The sequence below is a fragment of the Malus domestica genome, chromosome 10, assembly GCF_042453785.1.
Source record: "Malus domestica chromosome 10, GDT2T_hap1".
Taxonomy (NCBI): Eukaryota; Viridiplantae; Streptophyta; class Magnoliopsida; order Rosales; family Rosaceae; genus Malus; species Malus domestica.
In genome coordinates this window covers 25,010,503-25,037,488 of record NC_091670.1, presented here as the reverse complement: position 1 = coordinate 25,037,488, position 26,986 = coordinate 25,010,503, and the positions used below count along the sequence as shown (strand labels likewise).

Here is a 26,986-nt window from a genome sequence, read left to right as displayed (position 1 = left end):
AGAAGAGATATTTATCACTTGTTTGTGAGCCTTTAGCCGAGAAGAAGCCAATAACTTCTTCTGCTGCTCGTAGGAGCTCGCCTGCTGCCAAGAAGCTTGTCATTGATCTAACTTCCCCTAAGGGGGTGAAGAAAACCATTGAGCCTGAGCCTGTAAAACTTGATGCTCCGAAGGTGATCGCATCCATTACTGAGAAACTTACCCAGCGGAAGGGTTCGGTGGTGCCCCCGGTGTCCGGTTTATGAGAGGCTCACCACTATGAAGAGCGAGAAGATGGATTATGCTGCTAAGGTGGTTCTTGGGCATGTTCCTCATTCTGCCGTGACTGACTCGTTTGCTGAAAAGGGGAAATTTGCTCGCACAGACAGTTATGAGAAATCCATTGAGTCTCAGGCTGGAGAATTTCCTGAGGTTTGTGCATTGCTGAAGGCTGACTTGCTTGAGGACGTCGATGCATACACCATGTTTGTTGATAATGTTAGGAAAATTGTCATTCGCTCAAACTCATTTGTGAAGCGTACTGTCTACTTGAGGATGTCCTCCCTGATTGCCATAATGCATAAAACTTTGATCCTCGCAACTAAGTCTATGTGCATTGATCAAGATGCTGTCAAGTGTGATAAGGAGGCCGAAGTGGCGTTGGTGGCTCAGCTTCGCTTGGGTGTTGAAAAAATCGAAAAGCTCGAATCTGAATTTATCGTTTTGAAGGGGTTTGATGTCTTTGCCCCTAATTGTGCAACTAGAGATCGCTCATCAAGAGGTCATTGACTTAAAAACTAGGCTTAGTGCAACTCAAGTGATGTTGGAAGCTGCAGAGAAAAAAGTCAGTCATGTTTTTTTGGTGGTCGAGGACCCTGAACATGTCAATTCGGAGCTACAATTTGCTTGTTTTTCCAAGGACGATGAGCTTATCTTCATGCACGATGAAGTGTCTCATCTCAAAGAGGTTGCCAGTAAGCTTGAGTCCAAGGAAGCGGATCTGCAAGGTGCGCTGTCTGCTACCGAGAACCTGAAAAATGAACTGGATGAGTTGCAGGGTGCTTACACTGAGCTTGTTGAAGAGAATGTGCAGCTGAAGAATGAGAAAGCTAGTCACAAAGTGGCGCTTGCTTCTTGTTAAGTCGATTTTTACAAGCTTGGCTATGTAGACCATTTTAGGGCAGGGCGTCAGATTATGAATTTTCCAAGAAGGACTTCGAGAATTTTTCCATTTCTCCAGTTGACATGCTTGATTTCTCGTTTGAAGCTGCCTTTGGTGGAGCAGCTGAGGGTCAGGCAATCCAGGTAGGGACGGTTGAGGATGAGCTGATGGAAGCTTTGGTTGCTATGAGCGGTGCGGCTAGTGAATGCATGGCAGTCAAGGAACTAGTGGTTGCACAGGTTGCCAAGGGGTAGTCTTTTTGCTTAGACTTAGGAATTTTCTTCTTTTCCTTTTTGTTTTGCTTTATTTGAACTTTTCTAACCTTCGAGCCGGTTTATCAATTTGCTAGAGATTTAATAAACATCTTTCCTTGTTTTGATTCATCCTTCTGTTTCGCCATGTTTTTTGCAAAACTTTTCTTAAGACGGTCAGCTAGGTGAGCTGCCTCAATGAAGCAGCCGATCCCACGTCGTCACTTAGGTTTTAGCTTTATCTTCGGGGCTTTTAGAGCTTCACCTGCAAAAGGAAAAAGTGCGAGATTTCTAACTTATAGAGCCGGCAACCGAACTTATTGCCTCCATAGGAAGTAGGCGTGTTCATGTAGCTACTATAGTTATGAATATTGGTTTTAGATGGCTTTATGAGCTTTAGCCCTCCCAAGGCGTATTACCAAATGTTTAACTTATAGGGCCAACAACAGAACACATGCTTCTCATAGAAAGCAGAGAAGTCTGCGTGACCACTATGGTTGTATTTCGACTTTCAAGTGGCATTTTTTAGCCTAGGCCCTCCCGAGGCGTGTTGCAATGTTTTTAACTTATATAGTCGTTGGCTGGACTCATGGTTCTCATAGAAAGCAGGGGAGGTTCGCGTAGTTGCTATAGTTGTACTTTAGCTTTGTCCCAGCAAAACTTAAATCGTAGGCCGTCGGCCGGAAGCACTGCTTTTAAGTAAGTAGGCGAATCCGTGTAGTCATAGCAGGTGTAAGTATTGACTTACGGATTACCTTGGGTTATTAGCCTTTAGGTTGTTAGCCAGGCGTCTTACTTACAAAAGCAAATGACCTGCGTAACCCCATCAAGCGTCGTCCTTGGCTCTCGAATGCGTTTTAAGTGTGAGGTGTAGGCGGAATCGAGCCTCAGAAGCCACATCCTTCTGAGCTGTAACTTGATTCCACAAGTCGCTTAACTAGTATTGCAACACTTTAAAACCAAGCCATGTTCATGAAGACTTGCACATCGATGACGAACCATCTTGTCATGCGAACTCTTTCATGAGCAGAGGTCCTGCACTTATGTCTCTTCCAGTTAGAGACTCGGGACCCCACGAAATTAAATCCTTCAATTGGCTAAGTCCATTCCAGGGGAAGGACTATCATGGCCAATTTTAGGAATCATCCAGCCCAGGTAGTGGTTGTATTTAGGGAGAACTGAGCAGTTGTACTACCCATCCACATCTGGATATTCCGGATCAGTTTACCCTTCCAGTATTGGAGAGCTTACCTAGATGGGTGTCGGGGGAATTAGTTTACCCTATCGCGTTGGAAAGCTTACCTCGAATGGGTGTCAGGGAATTAGTTTACCTTCTCGCGCTGGACAGCTTACCCGGATGGATGTCGGGGAATTAGTTTACCTTCTTGCACTGGAAAGTTTACGCCATGTATGTAGGGCTGAGGGCGTTTTCTACTTGTCACAGGGTTTGTTAGCTTGTTTATGCATTTGGTCTAGGCTTGTGAATAATTCATTCAATCTTCATTGAAAACAGAGGCTTTTATTAACTTTGCTTATAGGTAGTAATGGCATAACAACTGATAATTCTCGGCATGCGAGGTCTTGTTCGTCGAGCTGCTTGAGTCTTCGAACTTTTTTCGTCTTGAACAGGGTTCAAGGAATGGTAGGAGGTTACACATAGTACTTTCTAAGGTTGTAGGCATTCCACTAATTGTCGATTTCTTTGTCGCTCATAGTGGTAAAGGTGTAGCTGTCCTTTCCACCTACTCGGTTGATTTTGTATGGACCTTCCCAGATGGGAACCATCTTTTTAAAGTCTTCTTGTCATGTAGTGATAAAGGTTTTTTCTGAGGACTAAGTCTTTTGGCTGGAACTGCCATATTTTTGTCCTCTTGTTGTAGCTAGAGAGGAGCTGTTGCTGATAAGTCGCAATGTGGGTGATAACCTTTTCACGCTCTTCCTCTGCCAAGTCTAAGTTGGTGACCATCTCCTTCTCGTTTTACTCTAAATTTGGCAATACAGTGTTAATGCTTGGCATCACGACGTTAGGAGGAATGATCGCCTTAGAACCATACGCCAGGGAGAATGGAGTTTCATGGGTTACTCGTTTTTTGGTGGTGCAGTATGTCCATAGAACACCGAGAAGCTCGTCTGGCCACTTGCCCTTCTTGTCTGATAGGGTCTTCTTAAGGCAGTCGAGAATTGTCTTGTTGGACGCCTCGGCCTGCCCGTTGCCCTGCGGATACCAGGGCATGGACATGTGCTGCTTGATGCCATATTTTTCGAAGAACTTTGCCAAATATTTGCCCATAAACTGTGGACCATTATTGGTGACGATGGAATGTGGGATGTCGAAGCGGTAGATAATGTTCTTCCATATGAAGTGTTCTATGTCCGTCTGGGTAGTTGTAGTAATAGGTTCGACTTCAACCCATTTTGTGAAGTAATCGTTCGCTACGATTATAATGCATCTGCCCTTAGTGGCAAGTGGCATTAGTTCTACCAAGTCGATCGCCCACTACATGAATGACCAATGGCTCGTTTATGGGTGGAGTTCGCTGGTAGGTAATGCGGGCACGGGCTTGAAATGTTGGCAGCTGTTGCACCTTTGTACATACTTATTGGCATCTTGATGTATGGTTAGCCAGTAATAGCCAACGTTGAGAGCTTTTTGCGCCAGGAAGCGATTTCCAGAGTGGTTTTCACAGACATCTTTGTGGATTGAGCTAAGAATCTTCAGGTCATCAGGAGACGATAGACATCGAAGATTCTATAAACGAGGATGTCGTTCCACATATAGTAGTGTGCTACCTTAATCTGGAGCTTCCTAGACTCATGTTTGTCTGCCGGGAGTGTTCCATTGACTATGTAGTTGATGATAGAATCTTGCTAACTTGGGGTTGTGCTGATCTATGCCACCTTGACTGCTGGTTCCTTATCTATGCTTGTCTTTTTCCAAGTGCTTGACTGGATGGAGTGCCTAAGTTGATGGTCTAGCGCAGAGCCTACGCTTGCTAGTCCATCTATGTAGGTATTTTCTGTTCATGAAACCTTAGTGAGTGTGTACGCTTGGAAGCTAATCTCGTACTTTCTCGAGGTATCGGGCCATCCTTGTATGTTTTGTTGTGTACTTCCTAGAGGTTTCGTTGGTGATCAGCTGGGAATCAGAATAGATCGCGAGTTTCTTCATTGTTAGGTCTTTTGCTAATCGGAGACCTGCTAGTAGGGCTTCATACTTTGCTTCATTGTTTGACGCCTTGAAGCTTAGAGTGATTGCCTACTCAAGCATCGAACCGTCCAGAGTAGTAAAAACTAGGCATGCCCCTGATCCTTGGTGGTTGGACAATCCATCGACTTGCAAACGCCAAAAATCTCCATCATGTGGGGCTGGTACGGCTATGGAGTGTTTAGCTACCTCCGAGGCATTTTTGGGTTGTGTTGTTGCATCATTCAGGCTTGGGGTGAATTCTGCTATGAAGTCTACCAATGTCTGGGCTTTTATTGTCATGCAGGGTTAGTATGTTGGGTCATATTGGCCAAGTTTCAACACCCACTTCATCACTCATTAAGAAGCGTCTGGACTATGCAAAGCTGATCGCAATGGGTATTGGGTCATGACGATGATCGAATGTCCTTGAAAGTAAAGTCTAAGCTTCCGAGTTGCAACAACTAGCGCCAAAATTAGTTTTCAATCTTCGGGTATCTGGCTTCTGCATCGATGAGAGCTTTGGATTTATAGAATACAAGCAATTAGGCCCCTAACTCTTCTCGTATGAGGGCAGAGCTTACTGCTACTTCTGATATCACCAGATAAATGTACAGGTTCTCCACTGCTTTGAGCTTAGATAGTAGCAGAGGTCATGTTAGGTTTTGCTTCAGGTCCTAAAATACTTTCTTGCACTCATCGTCCCACTTGTCCTTCAACACATTTTTCATTGCCTTGAAGAATGGCTTACATTGGTCGGTGGACCGCAAGAGGAAATAATTGAGTATGGCCGCTCGTCCAGTCAGACTTTGGATCTTCTTCAGAGTCGTGGACAATTTCATGTCCAGGATCGCTCTGATCTGCCTTGGATGAGCCTTGATTCCTCGTTGGGTTACAAAGCACCCTAAGAATCAGCCTGAGGAGACACCAAAACTGCATTTGGTTGGGTTGAGCTTCATATTGTACTCTTAGAGAATGTCAAAAGTCTTTACCAAGTTGCAAATGTGGTCTGACCATTGCTTGCCCTTCACTATGATGTTGTCAACGTAGACTTCCATGGTGACTCCGATCTGTTTCTTGAACATCGTATTTATGAGTCATTGGTAGGTTGCTCCTACGTGTTGAGGCCAAAAGGCATGACTTGTAGCAGTATGTGCCTTGCTCAATCATGAATGCAGTCTTCTCTTTGTCAGGCTTATGCATGGCAATCTGATTGTAGCCTGAGTATGAGTCCAAAAAGTTGAGCAGCTGGTTCCCAGATGTTGAGTCAACGAGCAAGTTGATTCGAGGAACATGGTAGTTGTTTTTAGGGCACGCTTAGTTGAGGTTGGTGTAATCCACGCATACTCTCCATTTGCCCTTCTTTTTTTCATCACTAGCACGACGTTGGTCAGCAACTTGTTGATCTTCGCCTTAATAATTGCTACTCGCTCTGGTGTGAAATGTCGCATTTTTTGGATCACTGGTTTGGCAGCGGGATCAACGTGCAACTTATGGCAGGTTATCATTGGATCAATACCCAGCATGACGGAGGGTGGCCATGCGAAAACGTCAGAGGTTATCCTTAAGGAAAGCCATGAGTTCTTCCTTCTCTGTCGAGCTCATACATGAGCCAATTCTAGTTGTCTTTTCCAGCTGGTGGGGGTCAAGAATGACGTTTTCGACGTTTTCCTCGGGTTTCCATCCTGATTCATCTTCTAAGGCATTGTCGACCTTGATGCCATCTTCTTGACCTGCCTACTGTAATTACTATTTGGCAAAGGTAGAGTCGTCCTTCTGCACTTCAGCTGCTAATGTTGTGGCGAATGACTTCTTCTTCGACTCTTTAAGAACTTGTATAGTGCATTTTCAAGACATGGTTTGGTCGCCTTTGATCTCTCTGATTGCTCTTCTTGGGATGCGAAATTGGATTTTCTGGTAATCGATCGAGGTCACAACTCCAATTTTCATTAGCCAAGGTCGGCCCAATATCCCATTATGGAAAGATGGGTCCCTAACGATCATGAAGGTCTACAATGAGAAAATCAGTGGGCTGGTTACGTCAAGTGTGATAGTGCTAATGGTAGTTGAGATAAGTCCATTGAAACCGGTCAAGACCTCTGCTTTGCGTTGGATCGTGCTTTCCAGGCCTATCTTTTGGATGACTGACAATTGTAGGATGTTGACTGAGCTGCCGTTGTCCACCATAATTCTTTCAACAATGGCGTGGGCCAGTTGTACAGAAATCACCAAGGCGTCGTCGTGGCGAAAGTTTACTCCATCAGCATCATGCTCTATGAAGCCGACAATTGGTCCAGATACAACATCTATGGCTTGAACCCGATAGACCGATCTCACCTGCTGGATCTTCCTCTTTTTGGAGTTATTGGTGGCCTCCAAATGCTTAGATTCAGTAAAGATTCTATTGATTCAGATTATCTTGGCTAGGGGCTCGGCATCTGCTTCTCGCCTTGGCTGAGCAGCTAGTCTATCGATGTACTGATCACACTTGCCTTCCTTTACGAGCTGCTCAATATACCTTTTCCACATGGTGCAGTCGTTGGTTGTGTGCCCATGACCTCTATGGAATGTGCAGTACTTTGTCTGGTCCTTCTTGGAGGTGTCTCCCTTCATGGGTTACGGCAGGTTAAACCACGGTTTATCCTTGAGGTTGTGAAAAATCTGGTTAATCAAGACTGCGAACTTGGTGTATGTCTTGGGTGTTGTGCTTCCTTTTGCTGGGGATCAGTTCCTTCGTTTGTCTCCTGGCTTGTTTTTGTTATTGAGCGGTTTATCGCTCACCTTCTTCTGAGTCGGCTCTACATCTTTGTGCTTCTACTCAGGCGGCTTATGAGAGCGATTTTCCTCATCCCAGAGGGAATGCTTTTCTACCAAAGCATAACAGTTTTCCAGGGTCAAGTTCTCGCCCATGATCAATTCACCAAAAAGTGGGTGATATGTTGGAAGCCATTTTTGGAAAGCTGAGTATGCGACGCTATCATTGCATCCAACGATCTTCACCTTCTCTGCCTTGAATCTTTTGACGTAAGTGTAGAGTGACTCATTTGGGTTCTTCTTCATGTTGAAGAGGTGGTCAGACTTCTTTTTTATCGAGCGGTATGACGAATATTCCTTAGTAAAAACCAAGGAAAGTTAGCTAAAGTTCTTAATTGAATGTGGTTGCAGGGTGTAGAACCCGTCTTGCACCTCGCCTTGGAGCTTCATGGCAAAGATCTTGCACATGAGAGCGATATTATTAGTGTAGAGGGTCATGGTACTTCGGCAGTACATCAGATGCCTATCCGGATCTTCATTTCCTTTGAATAAAGAAAAATGTGGCGAGCTGAACTTCCACGATGGCTTCGTCTGCTCGATCCCGTCTGTAAAAGGTGACCTGCTTAGGTTAGTCACGTCTCTCCGAAGGGCATCATCGGTAATGTTAATGCACTGGAATCCGCGCAGCTACTCTATTACGAGTCTTTGTACTTCCTCTTGGACTTGTGCCTAGTGGAGCAGCAGAGCCTTCAGCTATCCCTAGTGTTGACCTACTGGTCCATGTTGCTCTTCGACATGTCCTACTCGTCTGTGCTTTGTTTGTGGTGCACGTGGTTTGCCTTGTGCTACTCTCCGTCGCTCTTGGCGAGGGCTACAGTGGAACTTAAGCTTGACTATTCTCGTGCTCTCCTCTAAGCGTCACTCAACTGCCCACTTCATTACCTTATAGAAGGATCTCCTTGTGGGCCTAACCTCTTGAGCCGAGTAGGGAATGAACATTTTTCTGGGCATCTAAGAGGGAGAAGACGTTTCCCCGAGGGCCCAAACAAAAGTGCACACTACCCGAACGCTCAGTTCATGACGGGGCTAAGTAGCTCTTTCCCAGGACGTCGCTGAAATGAGTCACATTCTTCTGCCTTTGTCCTACTTCGAGACACCTCGTCTGGGGCGCGCTGCAACTCGATATGCTGAAGGAGTTGGTTCACCAAAATGGTCTGCTACATAAGGGCGTTCGTCAAATTGGTGACTTGTTGGGGCAAGTGGTGCTTGCCATTTAGGTTAGAAAAGCCTGGAAAATGAACGTCTCTATGTGTGGTGGAAGTATAGTGGACTGCAGGTATAAAGCTTAAGCCCAAAGTAGGCATTCTTGCAGAAGAGTGGGGTGAAACCCTAAATCGATTGCGGGACCCGTGGTCGGAATCTGGATTGTTGGAGATGGCCTTGGAATGGATTGAGCTACGGACCGGGTCGTTGAAACTGGTGGCAGGGCGCGTTGGACCGATGCTTGCTTACCTTAGGCCTGTATAGCCGTTGGGCTGCCACATCATGCCTTGCTGGCTAGGTGGCTTGAGCTTGGGCCTGTTGAGCTGCCTGGTTGGCGGCAGCTGTCGGGTTCTGGGCTCGGGTTTAGGCATGTTGTGCATCAAGGCCTGCTGTCGCAGTGGGCTGAGCCTCCTGCCCTAGGCCTGCTGTTGTAGATGCCAAGTTTTGGGCCTCCTACCCATGGGCTTAGAAATAGACATGGGCCTTCTGCATAGGGTTTGGTTGGGTGCAACGTTGCAAGGGCAATGGCGGTGGAAATGGTGTCATGGCCTGGTGGCCTTGTAGTGGCTACTAGGTCACAGTGGTGGTGGTGGTAGAGGCGCGGCTCCGCAGCCGTAGTGCTCCTCCTGTTGTCGCGTTGACCCTTGAGGATCTCCGCCGTGGGGCTATGTCCTCGTCTCAACTCTCCGGTCCAAATCCTTGCACTTATGGGGTTCCGTTCGTCGTAGTTTCTAAATTTTCTACCATTGTATCGCTTCTCTAGGGATTGATCAAGAAAGTTTCCTCGAAAAATTTAATTGATACGATGTGTGAGAAATTTAATTGATACGATGTGTGAGAAATTCAACGTAATAGAAAATTCAAGAAACAAATGCGAATGGCTTCTTCGAGTATTTTGATTAAGCTCTCAATGAAAACACTAATTTGTCAATGCAAATTTCCGACGTCTTCAATCTTGACGAAAATGCACCTGCAAAACAATCAACACATTTGATCAAAGACCTAAGCCTCATGCGCCCATGAGGTGGGGGAGTTAGGTCAACGTATCTTCGATGCCTAAGTTAGTTTCTCTAAGAGAGTAAAGTGTTTAAGCCTTTTTTAGGGTTGCAAAAACTCTGAAAATTTGGTAGAATATGTGGTATTTATAGGAATAGGGCCGACCATAATGTTTAATGGAGATATATTCTCTAAATATTCCCAAGATATTAAATAGGAAACAATATATTGAGATAATGATATAATTATCCCTTATTTATTTAAATTAAGATTACTTACTTGATTGGAGTCAATCTTCAAATGAGAATGTATTAAAGATAGGATTTAGGTAATTAATCATCATCTTGAATTGCTTGTCAAGAACAGGTTAGCAGTTGGCAGTCGTATTCAGCTGCTGTGAGCTGTGCATGAGAGATCTGAGAAGTTTGCCCATTTATTGAGGCAATCTTGTATTTCTTGAATAAAAATTCACGTATCACCTCTAGAATTTTTGAGATTATTTTAGGCAATCTTGTAATTAATCCTAGTCCTGTTGCTGGAAAGCACCGCAGGCGAGAAGGGGGAGAGAGAATTTAGGGATGTAAAACAGTGAGTAAAATGGTCGGTGTCTTGTTTTGCTCATGACCACAAGATATAATTTCAACGGCCACGATTAATTGATGCGCAGGATCCGCAGAAAACTGGTCCGGCGAGGATCTTTGTCCTTTAATTACAACTAACGAGGAATATAAAGTAGTGCTAATTCCACCTACACCTTCATGCAGTTTGGCGGCCGCGAAGCGAGTAGTTTCCCACGTAACATCAATTAAACAAAATTGTCAACCAAAAACCGAATCTTTCCGCAAAACGTTCGATTCCTCCCCAAATTGTTTAATCCACAAATTCTAATCTCTCTCACTCATCATCCACTCCGAGTCACTGAAAGAATCACTCGAACAAAAACAAAAGAAAAAAAAATGGAGCTTCGTCTTCGTCTCTGCATAATCTCTCTGCTACTGCTCTCATCAAAATCAACGGCCATACAATCCGACGACCCGATAATCTCACGGTTTCAACGATACCTCCAAATCAACACAGCCCACCCGAATCCCCGGTACCGCGAAGCAGCCGATTTCATTCTCTCCGAGGCCGAGTCCCTCTCCCTCCAGTCCCAGACTCTCGAGTTCGTCCCCGGCAAACCGCTCGTCCTCCTCAAATGGCCAGGCTCCGACCCTTCTCTCCCCTCCGTTCTCCTCAACTCCCACACCGACGTCGTCCCGGCCGAGCACGACAAGTGGGCCCACCCACCTTTCTCGGCCAACTTGGATCCGAACGGCAACGTTTACGCCAGGGGATCCCAGGACATGAAGTGCGTTGGGATTCAGTACCTGGAGGCCATTCGGCGGCTCAAGGCTTCTGGGTTTAAGCCCAAAAGGTCTGTTTACTTGTCGTTTGTGCCTGATGAGGAGATTGGGGGCCACGACGGCGCTGAGAAGCTGGCTGAATCTGATGTTTTCAAGGGATTGAACGTAGGAATTGTGCTTGATGAAGGTGCGCTAATCAGACCGTATGATTCTGCTCTGCTCACTGTTACTAGTTCTTGTTAAATATTTGTCGTTTGCTTGCTATTTGCTAGTGATATTATCATCCGGGTAATTGAAAATACTAGTGCTTTTTAAGGTTTTTGTTATTGGATTGCTATTTTCTAGAGATTTTAACGTCTGGGTAATGGTATTTTTCTACTTATTGTTGTTAGATTGCTATTTAGTATTTACAAGGGATTTTATCATCTGGGTAATTGAACACACTAGTGCTTTTTAGGTTTTTGTCATTGGGTTGCTATTTGCTAGTGGTTTTGTTATCTGGGTAATTGAAAATATTAGTTCTTTCAAAGGTTTTGTAACTGGAGTGCTATTTGCTAGTGATTTTATCATATGGGTAATTGAAAATACAATTGCTTTTTAAGTCTTCGTTACTGGATTGCTATTTGCTAGTTATTTTATCATATGGGTAATGGAAAATACAATTGCTTTTTAAGTCTTTGTTACTGGATTGCTATTTTCTAGTGATTGTATAGGTTGGGTAATTGGGCATGCTAGTGCTGTTCAGTATCTGTTATTGAGTTGCTAATTGCTAGTGTTTGTGTCATTTGGGCAACTGATTTTACCTGTGATTTTTAAGTATTTGTTACTGGTTTTTTATTTGGTTAATTGGGCGTACTAGTGATTTTCAAGTATTTGTGTTGGTTTGCTGTTTTCTAATGATTTTTCTATTTGGTAAATGCCTGTTCTTGGAAAAAAAAAAAACAGGGTTGGCCTCGCCGACTGAGAATTACAGGGCGTTCTATGCAGAGAGGTGTCCCATGTGGCTGGTGATCAAGGCTACTGGGGCTCCTGGTCATGGGGCTAAGCTCTATGACAACACTGCCATGGAGAATCTCTTGAAAAGCATTGAGAGTGTGAGGCGGTTCCGGGCTTCACAGTTTGATTTGGTGAAGGCAGGTTTGAAGGCTGAAGGCGAGGTCGTCTCTGTTAATATGGTGTTTTTGAAAGCTGGCACTCCGACTCCAACAGTATGTTGATGCACTCTGTGCTTGCTTCTTCATTATTTGATGTTGAATTACATGGAGCTCTTACTAAGTGCAATCGAGTTTATTTATTGATTTTTTTTTTTTTTTTTTTTTACAATGAATCAAATTAAGTTTGCAGAGTCTAGTAGCATGGGCTTGTAACCAAGTGGGGCATTAAAGCGGTTGAGTTCTTGATGGAATTAAATCGGGTGGGTAAAGGTGTTGCAATCTCTTTTGCTTTTGAAGTCGTATTGAGCACGCTCTGTGCTACTTGGGTTAGTTGAGCACAACACCCTTAATGTTTGGTTACTACAAATCAAATTAAGTTTGGGAACTTGATCTTAGACATGAGTAGTGAATATTCATTTAAAGATTGGATTCTTAGAATTTGGAGGGACCAAAGGAATTTTTGTTACGATTGTAATACTGCAGTGTGGATTCACCATGCACATGAACGGAACATAAATGGTTGTAGACGTTCCATTCGGGACACATTTTAGTAGTAGGAGGTGTTAAGTTACCACTTAAGACATAAGCGTGTGATGAAATGAGCACATGTCTCGCTTGACCTTAAAGATTTAGGATGTAAAGTGTTAAGCTTGATTTGGCAAGCACTGACATACATTTCCAAAAGTTGGCAGTGGAAATTATCTTCTACGTTATAACTTGGGATCATGTTGGGACTATTCTTTTCCTTTGTCATCCAGTCATAATAATAATAAATTTCTGATGATAATTGCTTTCCCCCTTTCTCGTCCAGGGTTTTGTCATGAATTTGCAGCCATCTGAAGCAGAAGCAGGCCTTGATATTAGGGTCCCACCAACTGCTGATCAGGAGTCTTTGGAGAAACGGATAGCTGAAGAATGGGCCCCTGCTTCACGAAACATGACATTCAGGGTAATTAGCACGTTGATCTTATCTTATGAAATACACAGTTATTGAATACTGAAGAACATCAAGTAATATGTGATAAATCAGTATGATAAACACATCAAACAAGTACTACCTCTATTAACGATTAAATACGATAATAGATAGGCAGTACTGAGAAACAGATGTAGTGTATACAATGGTTACAGTTCACTAATAAGTGATTCATAGCCTCCTTGGTTGATCAAATAATTGACGTAGCTTTCCTCCTTTCCAAGCACGTATGTGGTACAAAGCTACAAAACCTACCAGTGTTATCATTCCTTGCATTGCCAGGAAAAATCGTCAGTGGTCTTTACGGTTTACCTAGTTGAATTTTGAACTGCTTATGATATGTTGTCCTGCCAAGCTTGTCTTCAAGCTCTTAAGATGTTCAAGCTTCTGCCTTTACCTACTATGGACTACTATGATCTCTACGCAAGTCCTAATGTATTAAATTTTGAAAGCTTGTGCGCGTATTTTCATGCACACATGTATTTTAGCGAAATATGAATTGCTTAAATACATGCCAGTTTCTCTACTCATCTTCCTAGCGTGGGCAGTTCAAGCATAAGGTTTCTGTGCTTGATAAGGCGGGGAGGCCAATCCTTACAGCAACTGATAGTTCAAACCCCTGGTGGGCTCTTCTTGAAGATGCTGTCAAAAAAGCTAATGGGAAACTTGGTAAGCCAGAGATTTTTCCTGCTTCAACAGATGCTCGCTATTTCCGGAATCTGGGCTTGCCAGCGATTGGATTCTCTCCGATGGCTAACACTCCTATTCTTCTTCATGACCATAATGAGGTAAATGGACAGGCTGATATGTTTCTGTTACATATGCATCCTTAAGTGTTTATGAATCTCATCTTTCTGTGGTTTTTATTTATAAGCTATTCTGCAACTACGCAATCTGACCCTCACAATTTTTCACCTTATCGTAGTTTCTAAACAAAGACGAATACTTGAAAGGAATTGATATTTACGAATCTGTTATCAAGGCCTATGCGTCTTACGTTGATGGTGGGATAAGCGCGGTTTCTAGAGACGAGCTGTAATACCACAACACGTTTGTATCATTCCTTTTCTCAAGAGAGGATGCCTAGTGTTTTTGCGTTGTTGTAATATACAATGAGAGATGAGAAATGCCTTGATACTGGATGTGACGATGTATTGATGTATTATCCTTTGAACATGCGTTTATCCGTATTTTTAATTTCACCAATTTAGTACGACCACTTTACAAAATTTGCTCATTCAGGTGTTGTCGTTGGTTTGACCGTCAACGACCTTGTTAGGTCATGATGTGGCACATGCGGGCCCCACCAATATATGTTATTTTTGTCCGTTGAAGGGTATTTTCACGCTTCCACTTCAATTCAATGTGTGTTTGAGCTTGGCATTCAAGTAAGCCGTTTAACGTACATGTTATTGAAAAATACAAACTTTTGGCATTCCATCTCAAATTGTCTAAAGCTCTATCATTCTATTGTCAGAGAAGCTCTATCATTCTATGTGACCTTGATAAAAGCGCTAGAGTCAGCATAGCTTTCTACATGTTTATAATAAAATGCTACGGACAAAAAACTCACACAATAGCACTTGAGAACAAACTCAAAAGTTACGACATGCTTATTTACTTGGAATATGTTGAAATGAGCATTTAACTCTAATTTATGACTTTTCTTGTGTATAGCAATAAATACATGCATGCGACATTCATATTACAACCCATATTAATGCCTAAAAATTCAAGAATTATAAGTTCTCCTCGCATAAGTAAACATGCTATAAAAGGATACCGTCTTGACTTCTTCCTATTGAGCAGTCCAAAAAATAAACGGTAAAAATTGGAAGAAAAAAAATTCTTAAAATCAACCTTTACCATTCATTTCTTGAACTATCCAATAGTCCTGGACAAGCATTCAAACATGTCCAGGATAAGTAAACAGGTTTAATATTTATTTATTTAGATTTTTTTAGAAATTTTATTAGCACTTCAAGATTTTCATTATACACTTCTCACAAGCGTATTTTTCTTTCTAATTATATAAAGTTTCGAGTGCAAAATGAAAATTTTAAAATGCCAATAACAGCTTTTTTTTTTTTTTTTTTTTTTTTTTTGTCTTGCGAAAAAACGCACCGTTTAAGTTGCGAAGAGAAGGAGACTTGGAGAGTGCTTCGTAACTCAGTAACTCACAACCAAAAGCGAGACATGGCAGCATAGCCAAAGAAATTCCAAATCCTTGTTTGTCTCCTTCCTCGGCAATCGCCGCCCAGCCGGACAGTCGTCCTCCGTCCCTAAACCGAGGAAGAGACCGCGTCGATGATTCAGTGAGCGTGTTAGGGTTTTAGAAATCAGGGATTCGTGCGTATTCGAGATCGGAGATGTCTCTGAGAATCAAAGTGGTGGTGGACAAGTTCGTCCAGGAGCTCAAGGAAGCTCTGGATGCCGATATCCAAGACAGAATCATGAAGGAGCGGGAGATGCAGAGCTACATCGAAGAGCGGGAACGCGAGGTCGCCGAGCGCGAAGCTGCTTGGAAGGCCGAGCTCTCTCGCCGCGAGGTTCTTATTCCTAGTATATTCTTGTTCTCTTCAATCCAATTTTTTCATTCAGTCTTTTTGTCGAACACCTCGAGTGCAATCCCATTTTCTGGTTTGAATTCAATTTTGACATCATGGGTTTCTTTTTTCTGTTTATATTATCAATTTCCCATATTTTTGGTTTGATTTGAGAGCCCAATTGGATGCAATGTTCAATTTTTCCCCTTTTAGCAGCAGAAATGCAGGGGGCAGCAGGGCAGCAATTTGTCTTGTTAATATCTGATTTATTATGCAGTTTTCATATGACCATAAGCCTATCTGTGAGTAGCTAAGAAGAGCTATTTAATCACTAGTTTATGCCAAATTGTGTGCTTTGTAGTTGCTAATCTGTCAAACATTTACTTTTAAGTCTCAATGGAGGTGATTTACCAGTGCTTTGTGTTTTAGGCTCATGAACGTTGTTCGGTTTCAGGCAGAGATTGCCAGACAAGAAGCACGGCTGAAAATAGAGAAAGAAAACCTTGAGAAAGAGAAGAGCGTTCTTATGGGAACCGCGTCGAATCAAGATAACCAAGATGGAGCACTTGAAATCACTGTCAGTGGTGAAAAGTATCGGTGTCTCAGGTTTGCAAAGGCAAAGAAATGAGGCATTTGAAGGGTGCAGAAAAAAGAAGAAGAAGAAGCTCGGTATTGCCTCGATTAGATCTGATCTTCTACTTGCTTCATTTTGCAAACTTCATTCTTTGTACGAATGCTCCAATTCTGTATATCCTGGCATCTCATTGCAATGAACTCCCCAAGACTTGTCGTTTGCTGCGATTTAACCAAGTAAGCAGGGTTCCAGTTCTTGAAAACAAGCTAGTGTTGATATGATTGCTTCTTAACCTCAAAACTATCTCCATATCTGATGATTTAGTAAACTTGGAAAGTTCTGAGCTGCATGATTGTTTAATTACTTCTTCTGTAATTTATTGTAACATGTTGCAACCTACATTGTTTCGGATTAAGATAGTTTAAGACAAATTGTGTCGCTCAAGTTTTTGTTAGTAAACATCGTTTGGATCTATTTTGGTCTCATCGTTCGTGGTGATTTTGTTTATGTTTAGTAAATGTCTCGGTTTGGAGAAGAGAATTTATAATTCTGTTTAAAAGTTCGTTCGTGGATAATGAATGACAGAATGAGAACATGAAGCACGAGACAAGACTTGTGTTGCGTATGCGATGTTATGTCCTGTCTCGCGTTTGGTGAACGTTTAAACGCAGGGACTTGAGTAGTGCAATTGTTCCGGTCAAGTAACCTAACGACATCATCTTGAAGCTAACTTTGTTCGGTTGAGTATACTTGTGGATAAAAGGAAATGTTTGGGTGCACTCAAGGTGCATGAGGTTATGAAAGCATCCACGAATTTTGGAAGCAATTCTTGATGAGATGATGTAATTGCCTTCGGACCATGATCCTTTCCTGAGCTAAGGATGACGATCCTCCTCATCAAGTGATGTGGGCCGTTGGATGAAAATCTAATGGTTACAATTATTATAATTTTAAAAGGATCCTCTGTTTGTAGCCGTTGGATTTTCATCCAACAGTCCACACTCATTGATGAGGAGGATCCTCATCCTTAGTTTAGGAGAGGATCCTGGTCCATTGCCTTCCTTGAATTCAATGAATTGGTTGAATAAAATGGAATAGGATCTTCTCCCGATCCTCTTTGTGGGATCTGGAGGATCAATCAATCATGTTCGTTCATTGTACATCGGGCTGTTAGAAATTATTTTTAATTTTTAATTTTTAATTTAAAATTAAATATAAATAGTACATAACGAAAATTGGCCGTGCAATGTACGATCAAGGTATAAAATATAGATGATATCGGAAATATCGGTTGTCCAAAAACACGGAAATTTCGATGGAAATATCGGGATATTATCAATATCCATAAAAAATGAATAAAAACCACGGAAATTGTAAGAAAAACTTGGAAATTTTTATTGAAACTTTGTAGGATGTTTATTTAGTCAATTATCTATTAGTTTATCACAAAAAAAATTGGAAGAAAATGCATTGCATGATGGATTTAACTTATTTAAGTTGATTATATAGCGAGCTGGCAAACATTGTGAGTGTAAAAAATATATAGTAATTAATGAAAGAAGTTTAAACACACCATAATCATTTATATATAATGAATTAGTACAATATTTTATACTTCATACATTGCATGGTAAGATACATGAGTGACTTAGGGCTGGTTTGGTATTGTTGTGCTTTGAAAAAAAGCTGCTGTGAAAATAAGCGGCTGTGCTGTGAGAATAAGCGGCTGTGAAATAAATCAGCAGAGTGTTTGGTAAACTTTTTTGTAAAAGTGCTTTTGGAAAGAAAAAAACAGTCTGATAGTGTGTCTTTTCATTAAATGAGCACTGTAACTCCGTGTGTTTTGAAAAAAAGCCAGTTTTCCAAAGCTGCAAATAGCAGCTTCAGCTTTTTCTTTTGATTTCAGCTTATTCTCACAGCAGCTTCCAAAATAAGCCATTTTTTTCAGTTTACCAAACACCTAAAACCCCCACAGCTTTTTTTCATGGGTGTTTTTTTTTTTTAAGCACCTCATTTCCAAACAACCCCTTAGTACCACATAAAGTTCCTATCAATGTCTAAAATATCGGTAGTTCAAAAATACAGAAATTTCGATGGAAATATCGGGATAATATTGATATTTTAGATCTTGTGTATGATAAACGAACACAATTAATTGATGTCCGGATCTTCACGGATAGGATCCAGGGAGGATCCTTGTCCGAATAAAATTCCAATATTGCCATAAAAGAATAGTGCATAAGAAAGTAGAAACAGAAAGCTTTTCAATTGGAAACAGACTGGCAAGTTGAAAAAACAAACATTTTATATCATCAAGTATCGACGTTCTTATGAAATTCCAAAACGTCTGGGAATCGGTGATCACGTCAACGGCATACCAGCAAAATCTACAAAATCTTAGATAATCAAATACAATATTAATCGTGAATTACAGATGTCTTAACATCACTAATTGCGTTGTTCACATGAGGAAATCAACATGATTAAACGCGTGACTTGTATTAGTTCATTTGTACGTTTCATTTTGGTTCAAACTTAGGCTTCAAATTGCATATTTAATTATGTGAGCTCAGATTAAGTTAGGTAACATTACATTTTATTTTTGTTGACGATGAGCCATAAGCCTGAAAGAAGAAGAAATATTACATAAGAATATCACGATGCTACGAGACTTAAGCTATCTGCAATTAGCAATTGATGACAAGAAGGAGGAAGTTGCTAAAAGAAGACTAAACATAAACTGCATGACAAATTCAAACGAGTCAATTCATTAATAACAAAATTCTTTTCACGGTAAAATATATTGAATTTCTCAATACCAACTTTAGTGCATAAGAGCACGACAATTCAATATTAAACTTCTCAAAGAATGATTGTCCAGTTATGCATTTAAAACCAATTGTACTGCAAATGCAAGTGCATAATCATATTCCACTTTATGGACGAAACCATATTTACTTGAAGCTAATCCTTCAAGTAGGCAATATTAACAAATTTGGGATCATTTAGTAGAGCAAAATCCTATTAAAAAAAAAACTTTTGTTTTACCAATGGCACAAGAACCAGCAAGTTATACAAAAAAATATGACAACAACAAACGAGTATTTTGCCCATTTTTTGCTTGATTTTCACTCCATTGTCGATTTGACACCTAATGTTGTATTTACTACTTTTACTTCTATTTTCCGTCTAAAAAAGTCACATATGATCGTTAAATATTATTTGTAATTTTTTTCTTTCTTAATGTTGTTATTTTTATTTTCTTAAAACATGCACTACAAAAAATAGATATAGATGATTTAGTTGGATTCAAACAGAGTTCAAATAAGTCAAATCAAATCATGCCGTACTAGTTGCAACTTGTGTCCGATTTCATTCGGAATTATACTTTATCAATGTAAAAATCGAACAAGATGGCTCGAATTAATTTGATTTGGCTAGTTTGAATGAACAAATAATTATGTAAAGTGACAAATAAACAGATAAATTATTTACGTACCTTTTTCTTTCCATACGTATTCAATTATTTTTAACATTTGAACGTGATAGATCAAAAATAAAAACGTATAAAAATAAATAAAGGTGTGTAGTAAAAGAAAAATGATAGCGAAAATCATATTTTAAAAGAAAAGTTTAAAGAAATTGCAGTAATAGTCCATCAAGTAAAAGATTGTGATTATTGGTCCCTTAACTTATCAAAATGCGCAGTTATGATTATTTTTGTCAATTCCATTAGAATTTTTGTCAAAATGAGTCACGTGTCATGCATGTGTGGTTGAATCAAAGGGCAAATATGGATAGCCAGATGAGAAAAATTGTATGGTCTCTCAACTTTAACCCAATTGGAAAAATATTTCCTCAACTTTAACCAAATTAGAAAAATAATCTCTCAATTTTAACTCAATCGGAGCAATAGTCCATCAACTTTAAACCAATTGGAGCAATAACTTTAAACCAATTGGAGCAATAATCCTTTCAACATGACTCATTTTGACAGAATTTTGATGGAGTTGACTAAAAGAATCATAGCTGCACGTTTTAATAAATTAAGAAATGAACGATCATAAATTTTTAGTTGATAAACGATTACTCTAATTCAATTAAAATTAAGAAATCATTGTTACAATTTACGCAAAAAAATAAAGAGAAAGAAGAGAAGATTCCTTATAATATCCTCGTGTGTTATTTTCCTTTGGCTTCGTATCCCCACCCACACACGAATTGTGGCTTTTTGTCCGCTTGCCCAGTTGCATAAATAGGGGCCCTCTTAATCATCACGAGAAGTTGAAATTCGGAGAGAAGAAGAAGATGGAGAGCGCATCAGAAATGGTACCATTTCCACTGCTGATGACGCCGATCGAATCCAACTACAGAGCCTGCACCATGCCCTACAGATTCCCCTCCGACAACCCCCGCAAGCCCACGCCGACTGAGCTCTCCTGGATCGACCTCTTCTACAACTCCACCCCCTCCTTCAAGTAATCATCCTCATCCTCTCCCCAACCTCCATCATAAACCCTAATTTATTTGGTTTTTCGTTAATCGGTTTGATTGGTTTTTGGCAGGAAACGAGCTGAATCCGACGGTTCGGTCCCCGATGCTCCGGCCAGAGCTGAGAAATTTGCTCAAAGGTACACACTTTACTGATTGTTTTGCGATGGAGTGAATTGGGTTTTTGGAAGCGCCTGCAATCTGTTTGTGTTTTTGCCTGCAAGGTACACTGAAATACTTGAGGACTTGAAGAAGGATCCTGAAAGTCACGGCGGCCCGCCGGATTGTATTGTAAGCTCCAAGTTTTGATTTTATTTTTCACTTTCTGTTGTGTTGTAGTAGTGATGGGATAACGTCATCGTATTCTTAGCATTGAACTTTTTGTGCTTTGTTTGGGAAATCTAGCTTCTTTGCAGACTTCGTGAGCAAGTTCTTAGGGAGTTGGGATTCCAAGACATATTCAAGAAAGTCAAGGTGGGTGCTTTTAACTGTTATTGGACGCTTTATTTCGATTTGTGTAGTTATTTGATTGACTTGGAATTTGGAATTGCGATGGCGATTAAACGCTTCAGGATGAAGAGAATGCCAAGGCCATATCCCTGTTTGAGAATGTAGTGGATCTTAATGATGCTATTGAAGATGAAGTCAAGCGGGTAGAGAATCTGGTCAGAGGAATATTTGCGGGAAACATATTTGATCTTGGTTCTGCACAGGTATGTGATTTTCTTGTTGTAGTACTATAAATATTGGAAAAGCGACTACTTCGGTTTTGGTGACAGTAAACTTAACATGCATCATACTAATTCTTAAGGATATGCATGATACATTGTTTTTATAACACTCCTTTCTGTTGTTAAAGCGATATTTCATAGTATTTCATTGGAAACTACTTGACATTTACCTTTTTTTTATGTTCTTGAAGCTTGCAGAAGTTTTCTCAAAGGATGGGATGTCCTTTTTAGCTAGTTGTCAAAACCTCGTCCCTCGACCTTGGGTTATCGATGACTTGGACGCCTTCAAATTAAAATGGCCCAAGAAATCTTGGAAGAAGGCAAGTTATAATTCTAAGATATAGTAAATATTTCTGTAAATCTGTAAGAATTGATGCCACTGTAGATGCTTCTTATGTATTAACCATTTATCTCTTTGACTTCATAGGCTGTTATATTTGTCGACAATTCTGGTGCTGATATTATTTTGGGTATTTTGCCGTTTGCAAGAGAATTACTCCGGCGTGGGACACAGGTTTTCTGTCATATCTTGTTCTTATGTTCAATGCATCTGCTTCTTATGGTAGAAACCCCAGAAGTTTTTCTATTATCCCTTCTCTCTCATGGAAAAATATTTGCATTCTTTAGCATGCATTTTTCTACTTGTTTCTTCGTGCCAAATAACAAAAGGCATGAAATATATTATGAGTGCTTTTCCAAAATTTTGAAATTGCTTTCATTACCACTCTCTGAATGAGTTGCCTTGCTGAGCATTTTTACATGATTGCCTCTTATTATGCAGGTCGTGCTGGCAGCTAATGACTTGCCTTCTATCAATGATGTAACTTACATTGAACTGATTGAGATTATATCAAAGGTAACAGAAAAATTTAGAGTAATGTTTAGTTAAATTCTTGGTTGACATGTCATTTTTTAAAAATAAAAAATCTTGGTTGACACTTGAAATTGATATTGTAAGTGGCATTTACCAGTTGAAGGACAAGAACGGAACGCTCAAGGGTGTTGATACTTCAAAGCTTCTGATTGCTAATTCAGGCAATGATTTGCCAGTAAGGGGGTGGAAATTCTTAGTTTGTCATAAGTTTGAATTTATGAGTCCGTCGCTGGACAATGAATATTGTTATAGTTGTGTAACATTAGCCTCATTGGCTTCTCAATTCCTTGTAGGTTATTGATCTTTCAAGAGTGCCACAAGAGCTAGCCTACTTGGCAAGTGATGCAGACCTAGTTATTTTGGAAGGAATGGTAAAAATCTCAAAACTTTCTTGGATTATTACTGTCATTGGCTCGTAAATGAAATGTTGAACTGATTATTTATCGTCGAAGATGAAGTCATGAATGATGTATAATTGGAAGTTCTAGTAGATTTGTGAATATTTTGAGATGAAGCAGTCTTGACTCTTCATTGTTTTAATATAACTTAATTGTTTTTGACAGGGCCGTGGGATAGAGACAAATCTTTATGCGCAATTTAAGTGTGATTCCCTAAAGATTGGGATGGTAATGCTTCGACTCCAAACGTTGTTTTCTTCTAATGACTACTTAATAAGCATTTCTTTCTGCAGTATACTAATACTATGCAACATCTGTTTGCTTCTCTTCTTTGTTCCAGGTGAAACATTCAGAGGTCGCGCAGTTTCTAGGAGGAAGGCTTTACGATTGCGTATTCAAATACAACGAAGTTTTGTTGAGTTGATTATGTTGATTGTTGTCTGTACTCGTAACCAAATTTACTCCAAGTCATTCAGTACATGAAGTAATAGGTCTTAGCTACTGCAAGAGCTTGTACGTTTGAACTTTAAAAGTCAGCTCTCCTGATGAATAACCATAGCGACTATTAGGCGTGGTTACGATTATTCTCCCATACATGGTATTGTTTCCAGGTGACACAAAATCAACCTCTGTACTGTAGTTTCGATATGAAATAAGAAATTTCTTTTCTTATTCAGTCGACCTGATAACATTTTGTGTTTAATTTGATACATGAAGGAGTGCAAAATACATGATAGAAGTGCTTTTACTATGAATATGTGGAAATTCTTCTGTTACTCAGAAGCGCTTTAATTTTTTTTTTTTGCCAAACAACGCACTAGCACTCTTTAACTTTTTTTCTGCCAAATGCATCCGGTTTTTCTACTTTCTACTGGCCAATGGAAAATGTTGTATTTTATCATGAATTTCTTTGCCATTTTATTGAAAATTCATCACTTTTGGAAGTAGAACACAGAAGAAAAGAAAAGGAAAAACAATGGTTTTCGGTCATCAGGGGACATCCAATTCAACACATCATTTCTTTTTGGTAGGATATGAAGCCATCTTGTTAATACCACAGATTCCTTCTGGTTTCCCCGTGTTCCTCTTCATCCTTATGTATCCCTTTTCTCCCCACTTTGGCCCCCATGAGTTCTTCACAATGATGTAATCTAACCCCTTCTGAGTTCCATACCCGACCGCTGCTACACCGTGATCTAGCTCGGTTCCACAACGCCCGTTGAAAACCCCCTGAAAAACCAACAGTCCGTCCTTCGATTAGTAAATAATTAATGTATCTTAGGCATTAATAAAACTCTGTATGGACACTAGCTCACCCCGCTATAGAACTGGAAATCTCTGCCAGAAGCCTCAATAGCCACGCTGAGAGGCTGGTTTGCCAGTGCCTTGAGGAGAGCTTGCTCGTTGTTTTCCGGCACATCTTGGTACCCGGTGATAGTCACTACGTTTGACTCCGCCTGAAGATAACAAAATCAAACGTAAGATTAAGAACAGCGATGATCCGCTGATAGCTAAATTTTGATCTGAAAATATATGTTTTACCTTCTTTCCCTCACAAGTTCCTTCCTCCATAATGTAGGGGTAATCATCCTCCTTGTGGAGCCCACCGTTGGAGATTATGAACTCAAATGCATAATCCATCAAGCCTCCGTTGCAGCCATTGTTGAATGCTTTGTCGCAATCTATCAGCTGCTGCTCAGACAGGGATGTTAGGTTTCCTGTGACTATCTGGTTTATGCCCTCAACTGCAGCAACAGTGGAAAATGCCCAACAGCTACCTGCATTTTTATCATCGTAACTCATATTTTTAGAGAGAAAGAGAGAGAGAGAGAGAGGGTAATTGACACTCTACATCGACTGTTACTGAGGAGCTAATTTCGCCTAATCCTCTTAGGCTCATATAAAAAAAGAAGAGAGAGAGAGAGAGAGAGAGAGATTTTCACATACCACATGAACCTTGGTTCTTGATGGAGGTTACAGCTCCTTTCTTTCGCCAGTCCACGGATTTGGGCAATGCCTCTACATCAAAATTGCGGTAACTGAAATCTCCAGTAGACTCTCTCCTTCTGGGGAACTCAGCCTTGAGACCCAAGTACTTGCTCTTGAACTCCTCATGGCTCAAGTCAGCAAACTCATTCACACCAAGCCAGTAGCTATCGACATCGAGGTTCTTATTCCTCTCATCAATGTGCTTCACGTTGTCTCTGAAAATCTCAAACCTATGCAGCTTCTCCTCCATGCTCTCATAAATCTTGCCATGCTTTGATATCCACTTCTCGAAAAGCATGATGAACTTGTCCATGCAGGTCAAGTCCTCGGGAGAATATCCCACGATCGAGAACTCGTGAGCCAGAGCAGAACCGAGAAAGAGAGGTACAAGGAAGGAAAGAAGGGAAATCTTCGAAAATGCCATTATTTTCGACGAGAGAATGAGAGAGGCAAAGAGAGGAAGAGATGGATGAATGTGAGGGGAGGGAGTGGATTTATATAGTGTTTGATATTTGTGATGAGGTTGCTTTCAAGTGAAGTGGTAGGAATTTTTTTCTACAATACGGAGTCTTTAAGGTTGGTTCTTTTGGGCAGGCTTTTGTCCCAAGCAAGCTCATTTGTTTAAGCATAAGCCTTCAAACAAGTATGATTTCATTTAAGTGGGTGAGAGTTGCTTGCCATCCTTAGGGGTGGTTTGGGAGTAAGGTGCTTAAAAAAAAAGCACCCATGAAAAAAAGCTATGGAGGTTTTAGGTGTTTGGTAAACTGAAAAAAAAGGGCTTATTTTGGAAGCTGTTGTGAGAATAAACTGAAATCAAAGGAAAAAGCTGAAGTTGCTATTTGCAGCTTTGGAAAACTGGTTTTTTTTCAAAGCACACGGAGCTACAGTGCTCCTTTAATGAAAATACCCACTATCAGACTTTTTTTTTTCAAAAGCACTTTTACAAAAAAGTTTACCAAACACTCTGCTGATTTATTTCACAGCCGCTTATTCTCACAGCAGCTTTTTTTCAAAGCACAGCAATACCAAACCAGCCCTTAGTCTCTAAACAAAGCTATGATTTACATTCCTTTCTCCGTTTTTTCTTAGTTCGAGATAGCACCCGAACAATGGTTAATGTTAGCGAGAAACACTTTAATAATCAAATTACAGAAGAAAAAAAATTTCTCACTTGCTAACCGTTAATGTCAGGTGCAACAACAGTTGAGTTGAGTCTAACGCTTTTAAATGTTTAGAAATTCTTTTCCTAATTGTTTTTTTTTTTTTTGTGGTCAATTATTTTCCTAATTGTTAGGTGTATTTCTAAATTATACACTTATCTACAATCCTTAAAGTTAAGTCACCTTGGTAATTCTTTTATTTTTGAACAATACGATTACTTTTTCTTGGGTAAGATGTTAGGCCATCTCCAACCTACCCGATCAAAGGGTCATAGGGCTGAAAATAGCTCAAAACGACACGAAAACCGTCTCCAACCAAGGGCTAGGTCAAAGGGCTTGTGGGCCCCACCGGGCCAAAACACCCAAATCAGGCCAGTGAGCTGGCCATTTCCATCCAGCCAGTTAGCAACGGCTAGCTGATGTAAGGTTACCGTTGAAATTTTTTTTTTCGGACGAATTTTTTTTCCTATAAATACCTAAGACATTCTTATACCATTTCTCACATACTTTTCATCATTCCATACTATCTGAAAAATTATTGAGAATATATAAAGATAAGAAATCTGAAGGCTTATTCATTTAGCGACAAGTGGTACTCAAAATATGTCTGAAAACTTTATTTTAATATGGTAGTTTTTTTTTAATTAGCCATATTAATTCAATTAAAATAATAAATTATTGAGGGGTTCATGTTTGGCCTATAGCCCTTTGGCCCCCTCGGTTGGAGATGATATAAAATATGGTCTGACACTGTTTATTAAAATATAATTTCTTGCAGGACTAGGAGAAGACAAACCACAAGCAACAGTGCCAACAAAGGCAAACATAGGTAAAGAGGTGGTGTGAACACCCAAACCGGAACTCTACGCACCTTCCGAGAAAACCACAACAAATCGTGTTGAAGATAAGTGGTTGCATATCTCGATTGATGTGGGTTCAAGGAAGGACGGAGCCAAGTGGGAAGGGTAGAGGTTGGGGTAATGAGAATCATGATCAGGGGGTTGATGGACAGCAGGGAGTGAAAGGAAGGGGAGATCGGAATCGAGGGCTGAGGATTGTGAAATCAAAGGCAAGAAGGGGAGGGGTAGAGGACAGGGAAGATCGGGACGGACAGCAGGGGGAAATGCCAGCTAAGGGAAAACGAAAGAGGAAAAGTAGGGG

The 26,986-nt window shown here is 40.6% G+C and overlaps 4 protein-coding genes across 5 annotated transcripts; 3 read left to right on the top strand and 1 right to left on the bottom strand.

Annotated features, from left to right (window-relative positions):
- The first annotated feature begins 10,334 nt into the window (after positions 1–10,334).
- LOC103445495 (uncharacterized) lies at positions 10,335–14,238 on the top strand. Of its 2 annotated transcripts, none has more exons than XM_008384522.4 (5): positions 10,335–11,119; positions 11,878–12,140; positions 12,898–13,035; positions 13,611–13,850; positions 13,988–14,238. In XM_008384522.4, the coding sequence occupies exons 1-5, from the start codon at positions 10,546–10,548 to the stop codon at positions 14,099–14,101; spliced, it is 1,329 nt and encodes a 442-aa protein (XP_008382744.4). In that variant the 5' UTR covers positions 10,335–10,545; the 3' UTR covers positions 14,102–14,238. The 2 variants fall into 2 exon arrangements, with proteins under 2 accessions (XP_008382744.4, XP_070663390.1); XM_070807289.1 differs by having other exon boundaries at positions 10,419–11,119; positions 13,602–13,850.
- Positions 14,239–15,162: 924 nt separating this feature from the next.
- Positions 15,163–16,656, top strand: LOC103445289 (beta-mannosyltransferase 1). Its single transcript, XM_008384279.4, has 2 exons — positions 15,163–15,611; positions 16,063–16,656. The coding sequence occupies exons 1-2, from the start codon at positions 15,432–15,434 to the stop codon at positions 16,234–16,236; spliced, it is 354 nt and encodes a 117-aa protein (XP_008382501.1). The 5' UTR covers positions 15,163–15,431; the 3' UTR covers positions 16,237–16,656.
- A 3,731-nt stretch (positions 16,657–20,387) lies between these two features.
- LOC103445290 (damage-control phosphatase At2g17340-like) lies at positions 20,388–23,348 on the top strand. Its single transcript, XM_008384280.4, has 12 exons — positions 20,388–20,660; positions 20,748–20,813; positions 20,898–20,964; positions 21,079–21,147; positions 21,246–21,386; positions 21,596–21,724; positions 21,832–21,918; positions 22,186–22,260; positions 22,376–22,453; positions 22,572–22,649; positions 22,842–22,904; positions 23,017–23,348. The coding sequence occupies exons 1-12, from the start codon at positions 20,491–20,493 to the stop codon at positions 23,098–23,100; spliced, it is 1,107 nt and encodes a 368-aa protein (XP_008382502.1). The 5' UTR covers positions 20,388–20,490; the 3' UTR covers positions 23,101–23,348.
- A 221-nt stretch (positions 23,349–23,569) lies between these two features.
- On the bottom strand, positions 23,570–25,184 carry LOC103445291 (cysteine protease XCP1-like). Its single transcript, XM_008384281.4, has 4 exons — positions 24,624–25,184; positions 24,219–24,454; positions 23,993–24,133; positions 23,570–23,906 (listed from the first exon to the last, which is right to left on the bottom strand). The coding sequence occupies exons 1-4, from the start codon at positions 25,087–25,089 to the stop codon at positions 23,691–23,693; spliced, it is 1,059 nt and encodes a 352-aa protein (XP_008382503.3). The 5' UTR covers positions 25,090–25,184; the 3' UTR covers positions 23,570–23,690.
- Between the last annotated feature and the right edge of the window lie 1,802 nt (positions 25,185–26,986).